General features: G+C 38.9%; 1 protein-coding gene across 1 annotated transcript in view; it reads left to right on the top strand.

Annotated features, from left to right (window-relative positions):
* The window catches only part of ptbp3 (polypyrimidine tract binding protein 3), a 79,053-nt gene extending 68,659 nt beyond the window's left edge, over positions 1-10,394 (top strand). The window contains exons 8-12 of the mRNA XM_016257550.1: positions 1,427-1,460; positions 1,884-1,976; positions 2,955-3,171; positions 5,747-5,824; positions 6,578-10,394. Of these exons, the coding sequence (XP_016113036.1) occupies positions 1,427-1,460; positions 1,884-1,976; positions 2,955-3,171; positions 5,747-5,824; positions 6,578-6,710 (555 nt within the window). The 3' untranslated portion in view covers positions 6,711-10,394. The remainder of the gene's footprint in view (positions 1-1,426; positions 1,461-1,883; positions 1,977-2,954; positions 3,172-5,746; positions 5,825-6,577) is intronic.
* Positions 10,395-11,783: the final 1,389 nt, after the last annotated feature.

The raw sequence follows: 11,783 nt of genomic DNA, 5'->3' as shown, positions 1-11,783 counted from the left end.
TCTATCTATCTGTCTGTCTGTCTGTCTAGCTATCTATCTATCTGTCTGTCTGTCTGTCTGTCTATCTAGCTGTCTGTCTGTCTAGCTGTCTGTCTGTCTGTCTAGCTATCTATCTGTCTGTCTGTCTGTCTGTCTATCTAGCTGTCTGTCTGTCTAGCTGTCTGTCTGTCTGTCTAGCTATCTATCTGTCTATCTATCTAGCTCTATCTGTCTGTCTGTCTGTCTGTCTGTCTGTCTGTCTGTCTGCCTGTCTGTCTGTCTGTCTATCTAGCTGTCTGCCTGTCTGTCTGTATGTCTGTCTGTATTCCGTTTTCATTTGAATTAAAGTTTTAGTCATTTTAGTACATCAAGTTAAACTAAATGAAAATAAGGAATGCTGAATTTTTTTCTTTCAGTTTCAGTTTATTTTGTTTCAATTAACAAGAATGTTTTTAAGGCTTTAAAAAGCACACAAAAGATGGGTTTTTAACATGTGGACACCAGTATGATTCTGAGATACTATTTGACCCAGAAAGGTTTTTTGATGGCCGATACTGATAATTAGACTACAGATCTAGATACTTTCATCTAGAAATTATATTACTAGAAATTATATTATATTATATTATATTATATTATATTATATTATATTATATTATATTAATTATTTTTTAAGTTTTTGGAAGTGTCTTCTGTTCACCAAGGCTGCATTTATTTAATCAAAAATACAGTAAAATGTGTTTTATTTTTAATTACAATTTAAAATAACTGCTTTCTATGTGAATATATAGTAAAATATAATTTATTCCTGTGATCTAAGCTGAATTTTCAGCATCATTACTCCAGTCTTCAGTGTCACATGATCCTTCAGAAATCATTCTAATATGATTTGATACTGAAGAAACATCTCTTATTATTATCAATGTTGGATGCAGTTGTGCTGCTTCATATTTTTGTGTAATATATATCGGTTCTATAAAATATATAATATTGTAAATATACCCTCTGGTGTGTGCAGTTACATAAAATGCTTTTTTGTAATAAATGTGGATAGGTCTATTGGTCTAATCTGAGCCATCACTATAGTTTACAGTATTGCACAGAGACTATGCAGGGAGCATAAACACTCACTGGCCTTAAATATAAGTGCCTGTAAAATGATTCCCTCTAATCTTTTGTCTTGTCATATGAGTTAATCCAAACCTATTTTCATGCGTCTTTATTCAGTCTCAGCAGTTGATGTCACAAGACAAGACACTTTCTTCATTTAATTCTGCAGCATTAGTGGCCGGCATTCACATTGAAGTGATCAGTGTCAACATGTTACACAGCCAATCACCTATCAATGATTCTTCATACATTTTACACTTAGTCATTTCATCTTTTCCCAGCACTTTTTACATTTCAGTACTGAATGATCTCTATGATAATGTCCCATCTCTTGCAGAGCATATCACCACACGGGCTCTTCATTTTATTCGGTAAGGATGCATTTATTACTCCTCTAGATTAGATGTGCAGACAGCTATTTTTATGATGGCAGTAGAGGATAGAAGCTGAGCGATGAGACCATTTCCTTACAAACACAGTCGGGAGATTATTTGCAGATTGTGTCCCGTCTTATGAATGTTCAAATTCTCCCATACACACGCTCAGTGGGTGTCATTGTTATTGTCCCTACAATTTAATAACTGTCAACAACAGAGACAGACCTTAGTGTGAGTGATATTCTTTAAAATCGCTCTATGTTTGCTTGCTCTGAGCATGTGAGGAGTTACTGTCGCCCTCTGCCTTCAATAATGAAACCCTGAGATCTGCAGATAATGTATTATTTGCTATAAATTGTGTTCACAGTGGGTTTCAGCAAAACAAAAAAGTCTAAAATTTCTCTTTTATCCCGGCAGGAGTGTACGGAGATGTTCACAGAGTCAAGATTCTGTTCAACAAGAAAGAGAATGCCTTAATACAGATGGCAGACGCCACGCAAGCCCAGCTCGGTACGCCAGGCATTACATTGAAATCCTTTTCATCTTGATACACTCTCTTCATCCTTTGATCAGGCGTCTTTATCTGAGTATTCTGTGTCTGTATTAAAGCTACAAATCAGCAAGCAGACCTGCCAACCTGTACGCATTTTGACCTCAAAGTACACCGGTACGATTTTCACTTTAAACTACGCAAAAACCTGGTGACGCCTCTGTCCACACGCAGTACTCAAATCAAAAGAAGAGTTCGACCAATCAGAGTGCTGGATTCATTCCCCAAATAGCAAGTGGGGATGACTGACAAATGCCGTAGGCCTATCATGAAAAAGAGACTGCAAATCGACAGCAACACAAAATCCCGCTCGATCCCCCTTCTACTCCCGCAGTGTGACAGATTTCTTATGCTAGGACAGTAGAGTAATCATTATTTCCTTTTTTTTCCCGTTTTGCGTTTGTGCATTTGAAAAAGTAACACACGCTGAATAACTTCCCTTGTAGTGAGAAGCGTTTCTAAACCTGTTGTCCAACAAAAGAGAACATTAACATGTTTTTACTCCACAACATCAGTCGAGTGTTTGAAATAACTTCCATTTGTGATCTGATGTGGCTTCTTATCACAGAATGAGGCAGAAAATATATTCTATACTGTAAAAAAGGTTGAGTAGCAATGGGTTATAAATAAACAATTATTATAAAAATACCCTAGATGGCATTTTATACAGTAATTTTTTCTAAATGATTTACATAACTTTCTGGTTGTGTTTTATGAACGAGGTGTACAAAACGGGGGTTAAGTACTCAGAAGATGAGTGACACTCATATTTAGAGGCTTTGTGTGTGTGTGAAATGTTGAAAAAAAACTTGTATACATGAGTTTTCATTCTTTAAATGTAAGAAAAAGATTTGTTCAGTGTAAGAGCGTAATACATTGTGTCTCACTCAGGTTTAAAGCTTATCTGTAACACATTATCTTTGGGTTTGTTTGTTAAGCGATGAGCCATTTGAACGGTCAGCGTCTGCATGGTAAGGTGATCCGTGTGACCATCTCAAAGCACCAGACGGTGCAGCTCCCCAGGGAGGGTCAGGAGGACCAGGGCCTGACCAAAGACTTCAGTGGGAGCCCGCTGCACCGCTTCAAAAAGCCCGGCTCCAAGAACTTCCAGAACATCTTTCCTCCCTCCGCCACCCTGCACCTCTCAAATATCCCGTGAGTGACTGGCGCACACCCACACATTGGGCACCACACGCTCAATACAGCATGTTACAAAATATTGCAACAAAAAACAACTCAAATTTGCTGGACTAACTTAAATAAGCATTTTTAAAAATCTGCAAATCTCAAGGTTTTTTAAATGATAATAATTAATGTTAAAGGGGTCCTATTATGCTTTGTATTATTACAAAGTCTTGATTTTGTTTTGGGGGTGTACTAGAACAGGCTCTCATACTAGGTTGTTCGAAAAACACATTATTTTTCACATATTTTACATTATTACAATAATAATGGCATGAACGGCTCGAATAGTTCCTGTATCAAATGAAGGCCCGCCTTCTGAAATATGAAATGTGCTGTGATTGGTTAGCTGGGCCAGTGTGTGTTGTGATTGGTTAGAAACGATGAGTGGGCCCGGTGACGTTTTGCTTGACTCCAAAAGAGTTTATTAGGTCAGTAAACGCAAGTCCTAATGCATCATTTGTATTATCAACGTGAATATTAAAATCTCCGACAATTAGAGCTTTATCAACAGTAACCAACAGGTCTGAGAGGAAATCTGCAAATCCTTTAAGGAAATCTGTATACGGCCCTGGTGGTCTATACACAGTAGTCAGAGCAAGCGATACGATCGATTTCTTTTGCATATCTGACAGTGTAACATTAAGCATTAGTAGTTCGAATGAGTTAAACCTGAATCCTGTCTTCTGAGTAACATTGAGAATATCACTATATATTGTTGCAACACTGCCGCCACGACCAGTCTGACGGGGCTCATGCTTATAATAGTAGCTTGGTGGAGTAGACTCATTTAGACCAATATAATCATTAGGTTTTACCCAGGTTTCAGTCAAGCAGAGTACATCAAAACGATTATCTGTGATCATTTCATTTACAATAACTGCTTTGGGTGAGAGTGATCTAATGTTTAGGAGCCCAAACTTTAAAAATGGTTTTTGTTCATTTATTTTAAATTGTTCTGGTTTAATCACGATCAGATTTTTTCTAGATCCTGCATTAAATTTATATTTTGACCTCACTATTCGGGGAACAGACACAGTCTTTATAGATTGGACAGCACAAGTACTTCTATCATTTAAGCGGGTAGAACAAAAGTCATCAGGGCAGTTATTTGAGATTTGACTTACTAGTCACATGGAGCGCAGCGTCCTGGAGATGTTGTCCGACATGAGCTCCACCCCGACTCTGCTGGGATGCAGACCATCAGCGCGAAACAGCCTAGGACGCTCCCAGAAAAGATTCCAGTTATTAACAAAGAGCAGTTTCTGTTCTTTACACCATGACAATAACCATTCATTTAAAGCAAAAAGCCTACTGAACGTTTCGTGTCCTCGTCGATACGTGGGAAGCGGTCCTGACACGATGATCGTCGTCGCGGGCGATGTGCGGCGCACCGTCTCGATCAGGCTCCTGAAGTCCCTCTTCAGCGTCTCCGTCTGCCGCAGCTTGGTGTCGTTAGCCCCCGCGTGAAGCACGACCGCTCCGGGGCTCTCGTCACCCTTCAGGATAGCGGGTATCTGCGCAGAAACATCGAGAACACGAGCACCAGGGAAACAGTGAGTGTGCACCTTACCTTCAGCTAACGTAGCACGGACGTGCCGGACGATGGAGTCTCCGATGATCACAGCGTCGCGTTCCGTCTCGCGGAGGGGAGCGAAGCGGTTCCGGGTGGTGTGTGCTGTGATTGGTTAGCTGGGCCAGTGTGTGTTGTGATCAGCAGCACTCGGCGGCTGGTCGGGAAATGTCACGCCCCTTAGCATAGCCGCCTGCGAGCTTCAGTGTAAATATTGCGTCAAAATCAAATCAATTTGAGTGCGATTTAAACCTGGATGATTGTAAACACTCTAAGTTCATCTGGCTTGGGAAAGCTAGCATGTCTCCGACATAGTGATAACACTCGTTGCCTTCTCTAGTGCAGCTCAACCAGGTCTCGTCCCATTCGTCGATATTTGTGATCTCACAAATCCCGGAAAATATGCGTTGTAGTCCAAACGAGTCGTTCCTTGTAGTTTTTGAAAAGTGATTTCTGTTAAATAAAATATCTCCTTTTGAAGTGAACTTTGAGCTTTGTAACTTTGCAGATGTTTTTTATGCTCAAACAGCAACATTACAGATTAACTAAAGTTGAAAAAGTGAAAAAGCATAATAGGACCCCTTTAAAAATGTTATATTTAATAACATTAATTTTAAACTTAGAATGATTTGCTTTTTATTTATATTATTCATATTAAATTAAACTTTATAAAATACTTGTGGGGGTAAACTTTTTAAGTCACTAGAAAAATAGACATTGACTGCATTGCAATATATAAAACATATGAGGCTTGAATTTCCAGAAAAAGAAACCTCATTGTGATGCATAATTTTACAGCGATGTAAAATTACTTATACCATGATATATAATTATTATTCATATCACCCCACACATATTATCATATTATTAGCAGTTGTTTCACTCCACTAGAAGTCTTACATTATTGTTGGCATCAGATAAGGTGCCTTTTTTTGTCCTTTGTAATCACTGTGTTGTTGTTTCTTTTCCCCCCAGCCCCTCCACTACAGATGATTTTCTGAAAGACCTGTTTGCCGGTTCTGGATACACAGTCAAGGCCTTCAAGTTTTTCCAGTGAGTTCTCTTAACATTTGTTTTTGTTCTCAGCCTTCATTTATCTGATTTTAGTAAGTATCTGTTCACACGGGGAAGAGTCTACTTGTACCTTTCTTCATGACAACATGGCTGATAAGGATTCGTTTTTTGTGAAAACATAAATGGAATGTTATCAACAATGTCTACATGATCCTCTAAAAATTTAACAGGGATTTTAAGTTTACTAGGGAAAAAATGTGTAGCTAGATGGCCCTTTAGGAGCAGGAACATTTTACATTGTTTAAAGGGATAGTTTCTTTGTAGTTCTTTCTTCTGCTGAACACAGAAGATATTTCGAAGAATGTTGGTAACCAAACAGTTGATGGTAGCCATTGACTTCCATAGTATGGAAAAATACCATGGAAGTCAGTGGCTACCAGCAACTGTTTGGTTACCAACATGCTTCACTTGAGGTTGAGTAAATGATGACAGACTTTTTGGTTGTTTTTTTGTAAGGTAAATGTGATTTAACTTTTTACTTGATGGTTACCCCATGTGACGAGTTGAGAGTAGTCATTAAAACTATTTAAACGTTTTTGTTGAAAATGCTGTAAATGTTCATTCACCACCATTTGAAACCTACACAAATATGTTTTAAACTTAGTTTTCAAAAGATTTTTTTTTTTTAATTCTTGGATTGTCATTGGACCAACTGGTCCTAAATTTGGCTGATCTTGAGTTGTTTCAGGATCACCCAGTGTCTGATTTTCACTATCCATATATGATTAATAGGAAAGACCGCAAAATGGCGCTGATCCAGCTGGGTTCGGTGGAAGAAGCCATCCAGGCTCTTATCGACCTCCACAACCATGACCTGGGAGAAAACCACCATCTGCGAGTGTCTTTCTCCAAATCCACCATATAGCACCACCTTCACTACAGTCCAAACGCACCCTTTTCCCATCCTCCCCATTCCAGCCCTTCTACCTTCAGCAGTCTGACTGTTTCGTTCAGAGAATAAGACTGACTGACAAACTCTAAAAAAACAATTATAGATATTCATGGGGTAGTTTTAGAGATTTTCAAAAGAAAAAACAAAAACAAAAAAAAGAAAGAAAAAAAAAAAAGCAAATAAGAGACTACTGCAGAACCTTTAGACAGTCTCAGAGTGAGTTTGATTTACTCTCACAAAACCAGGGCTGAAGACACATGGGATATCCATGACAATGTGACATTTCTGGGAACCTCCATGTGGAGGAAGTAGGACTCCCTCTTTAGTCTATTGGCGAGAACTTTGTTGATGTGAAACGCAAACTAATATGGGGTGAACATTCTCAAAAAAGTCAATGCTGAGGAAGTTTCTTCACCGCACACTTACCGATTACATTGGAGACTGACGCTCCTGTAGCCCAATGGCCTTGTTACCCCAGACCTAAGTGAGGGCGGAGTCTCCTCTGTGCCTCCCCCCAAAAAATGTCACCTTCATTCTCATTGGCTGTTTCAACGGAGAGTCGCATTTCCCATGGGATGTGTTGAACGCACGGTCACCGTTTGAATGTTGCTGACGTCATCATCAAGGTGCTGCTGGAAAATAAAATCTGTAGCGACGGTCTCGACCAATGGACTTGTCCTTTTTCTTCAGAGTAGCATTAAAATAAGAGTGCTATGGATTCAAGAATGAGTGCATTTAAAATTCTCAGCTGTTTCGGCTTACAAATCTTTTGTTTCTCAGCACTTTGATTTGAATGGAAGACAGGCACCATGGGGAATGTTTGGCATCCTCATATCTGTTTACTGTGCAAAGATGTATAGCCAGATGGTAGGCATCTGTGAATAGATAGTGAATGGCGTGATTTGTTATTTTTTTCTTGTATTATGAAAATTTTATATGAAACAGACCGGCCTTTTGTGGGCTCTCTGCACCTGCAATGTTGTCAGAGAACATCTTTGTTGCAATGGCGCGATGTCATTGTCCAGTCGATCGGGTTCCTCTGAACCGGGACGAACATTTTCAAACATGCATGATCATTCCGGAAAACTCGCGGCCAGCTGTCAACCTTACTGGAACGCTCCAATCAGCAACGCCCAGCCTGAAAAGAGGCTCCACCTCCTCCAAAGTGAAATTCTCAATGTGAATGGTATAGCCTGTGATCTTGATGGGAAATTGATAATTTCCTCCATTCTGTTCCCCTTCTTGCTCTTAGTTGAGTCTTTTCCTTTCGTTCTTCTTGTTTTCCATCATTCCACACAGGGGCAGACGGTTCTGTGCTCGTTACTCTGTTCTTTCACTCCTCGGCTATGTCCACAGGTGTGAGTTTGCAGCCATGGGCTCTGTAGAAACCGTAGTGAAACCCATTGAGTCACGGCAAAAAAAGAAAAGGCGGCACTCTCTTTTGCCTTGCAGTCCCACACTAAATGCCTCCACAAAGAGCAATTCGGAGTGACATGGAGACGCCACCTATTTCTCAAAACCTAGTGAGCTGCTGCATAGGCAGCTGCCTTCTAAGGCAGCATCCTAATTGCCATGAAAGCCTATTAGTGACTGATCTGGAGTGCTCTAGAACTGACTAATAGCACAGGAGTGCACAGGAAACTTGCCTCCAATAGAGTCCAGGCCAGAGGTTTTCTTCTAGAGGTGGAGATGTTAAACTTTGAGTCTGTGAATCTTCTAAGTCAATCACACAAAGACCTTGGCATCATGGAAATGCTTGCAAGCTCCAAATATAGCTTACTCCAAAACTAGCATCTCCTCCATTGATTCCATTTAAAAATCGATACATTACACGTTTTGAGCAGCGTTTGAAGGCTAGCATTGGATTTGTTTGATTTTAGTACAATTAGCATGTTGCTAAGCTAATAAGTCCAATCGTAAAAATACATAGCACATGCCAATATTGAGCTTCTACTATGAATTCTTTACACTTATTACAGTGGTGGGCTTTGAGGTTAACATGTTGCTAAGCTAATAATGTGGTGTGGCATGATGCGACACAACAGTAAACTGATGCCCCGTTCTACTTCTGACGTACTACAAGCGTTTGCGCTACTTCCGACAACAGGACAAATGGATTTGGAACTTTGGCTTTTTTCAGTATAGACAGTCTAGAGATGTTGCAGTGCAATGCGACAAACATCACACACTGCATAAATGTAAAAATACCTAGAACATACTCAATATTTGCTTGTGCTATGTATTTCTACACTTCAGGTATCGCAACATTAGCCTAGCAACATGCTAATGTCAAACTCTGGAATGAGTTGATTCATCTGATTGATCAATTTTAGCGGGTTTTGGCCTGATGCGAAAAATCAACACTGCAGTCAAAATAATGCATTTTTAAACAGGTTAAACAAATTTATAGATATTTTTCTTCAGTGAATTATAAGTATATTCATAATCAACATTTGCCTTGATTCACCCACCATCTTGAATGAGCTTCACAGTGCATTCTGGGATTGCCTTATCCACAATGGTTACATGCAGATTAGATTTTGGCCAAAATTAGATATCCTAGAAGGCTGGAACAGCCCTTGTGCCGGGAGCGCACCTGTGATGCCTTAAAATGCCATCTAAATAGGCAGCTCACTAGGTTTTGGAACATGGTAATGGTGTGCATACACAGAAGCTGATTCTGTATATGTATGTGTTCTGTTAGTACTAGTGTATTATTACCGGTTTCATTTGGACTGTTTAGGATATTTGATGACTCGCTTGTGCATACGAGCGAGGCGCTGTCTTATTTAGTGATAATCTGGCCTTAACATTCCAAGGAGGGTCACCGTAGACCTGTTGAGTAGCATCTAAAGGGAGCAGCTTCTATGCCTGTGCGCTATATCCTCTATCAGTGTCCATTTGAATCACAGTTATGAAATAAATCAACAATCTTCATGTTCATGCAAGGCAAGGGATAGTGGCTTTTTTTGTCTTTGACTGATTTCACCTGAAGCGATTCAAAACGTCGCTTTCACTTCTCAAAAGAAATTGAATTTTGTTGAAGTTTACAGTCTTAAAGCAAAACTATTCAGGTCTATATATCTTAAGGATTGTCAAGATTTTTTGAGAAAAAAAGTTACTTATTTTTGGTAATTTGTTCTTTTTTATGGAAGAGAGAAAAAAAATCTAATTTGAAACCTCATCGGGTTTTTGTACCACTATAATCATTCAAGAAATCATGGTGAAAAAAAAATCATATTTACTGTGTATTTACCTAATTTCTTATTACGTGCCTTATTATGTGTTCATAATCAAATAGGTTTTAGAAATTGTACCTAAAATATCTTATGTACTATTTTGTGGGATTGGTGAGAGGGTTGATTTATTTTGATCTTGATTTTTATTTTATTTTTTGTTGTGTAGCTCTTATTGATGTGCATTTTGTGGGGACTCAGTACCATGTGGTCTTAATATGAAATGAGATGTAAGTTATGATGTATGGTGCTGTGAATGCTCTTATTAGAAAAATTAACGGTGAACTCAGCGATGTTCAGAGCATGCTGTGGGTCTCTATTCTCCCTCGTTGATGTGTGTGTGTGTGTGTGTGTGTGTGTGTGTGTGTGTACATATGTATGCTAGACCCGCATACCATTGTCACATAAAGCCTTTCTAGGCCACAATTGTGTTCCTCCATCTCTGATATAAATATTTTGTGCTCAGAGACAGAGGTTGCTGTAAGCTTGCGTATTGTTCTGATTAAATAGTATGAAATTATGAGCTGTTATGAGCACATCTGTGAAGTTTTTGTTCTTTTCTAAGTGATCACACTTTTTCGCCAAGCGAATGTTAAAATGGGCAAAAAAAATTCCAGTGGCTTTTATTAAAGGAGCCACCCAAGTCATATCTAGAGTAGTGGTCGACCGATATATCGCAAAGATATATCACCAATTCTGTTTACCCAATATGTCAGAGGCGGGACTTTTATTTTGATGGCACGGGACTTTTATTTTGACAGCGCTGAGAATATCGGCGCTTAAACGTACACAGCTCCCGTTCTCCATCTTCATTAGTTTACCGTCTCTGTTTAACAGCTCTGACTAATAAATTAGTACACAGAACTATACTTAAAAGTGTTATAGTGTTATAGTAACAGAAAAACAAAGGCTATAATACTTTTTCATCTACCGTCATCAAATACGCATTTAATTTAATCAAAAGGCTTTGAATATGTAGTAAATTTTACTGACCGTGCAAACTTTATTGAATTCAGCTGCGAGATCTTCTGAAATGTGCATTTGTTGACGGCATAAAAATTACCTTCTAATTAAATCTATTTATCGTACAGATTTATTTTCATTAAGTTCGAATATTTTTTTTCTTTATTAATTTTCAAATTCTAACATTCAGTAAATAGTATGTACAATAAATAGGCCTATACATTTAATTTAAGCATTTGCTATGTGTGCATGTGTTTTTACTATCTTTATATGAAATAGTGTGATATATCAGATTTATATCGGCCACCATGCTCTCTAAGATATCGGCCATCAAAATCAGTCGACCACTAATCTAGAGACTTGGAGGTGGGCTCTTTTTACTTTGGGCCAGTAAGTAACCACCTAGCAACCATCAGAACCCCCTAGCAACTGCATAGCAATGCATTAAAACCGCTTTGAACATCTTAGCAACCATATAGCAACATTCTGGCAACCTCCCACAAACCATAATGTGATGCCGGCGAGTTTTTCGCCGGATGGACCACTCAGAAATCAATATCTGCCAATGTGGACTATATCATACAGTGTGATCTGCTTGATATCATCTCTGTTCTGTCATTCTAATATGATTATGAAACTCCTAATACATATGATCAGTCTAAATTTGCCTCGGAACGAGTGAGCAGAGACCCAGAAGCCCACAGCATTCGCTCTGAGTGTTCAGGTCTGCCTTTTATTTTGCTATGGAGTGATGCTGATGTCTGAGACCTCCGCCTGTGTGTTTTGGAGTTGTATCTTATTTACTGTATCTTATTATTGATTCATTTTAGGGGTTTTGGCCTGTTTC

The sequence above is a fragment of the Sinocyclocheilus grahami genome, unplaced genomic scaffold (assembly GCF_001515645.1).
Source record: "Sinocyclocheilus grahami isolate Dianchi unplaced genomic scaffold, SAMN03320097.WGS_v1.1 scaffold1569.1, whole genome shotgun sequence".
In the NCBI taxonomy this organism is placed as follows: domain Eukaryota; kingdom Metazoa; phylum Chordata; class Actinopteri; order Cypriniformes; family Cyprinidae; genus Sinocyclocheilus; species Sinocyclocheilus grahami.
The sequence above is the reverse complement of the archived record's forward strand: the minus strand, read 5'-3'. Positions and strand labels throughout refer to the sequence as shown.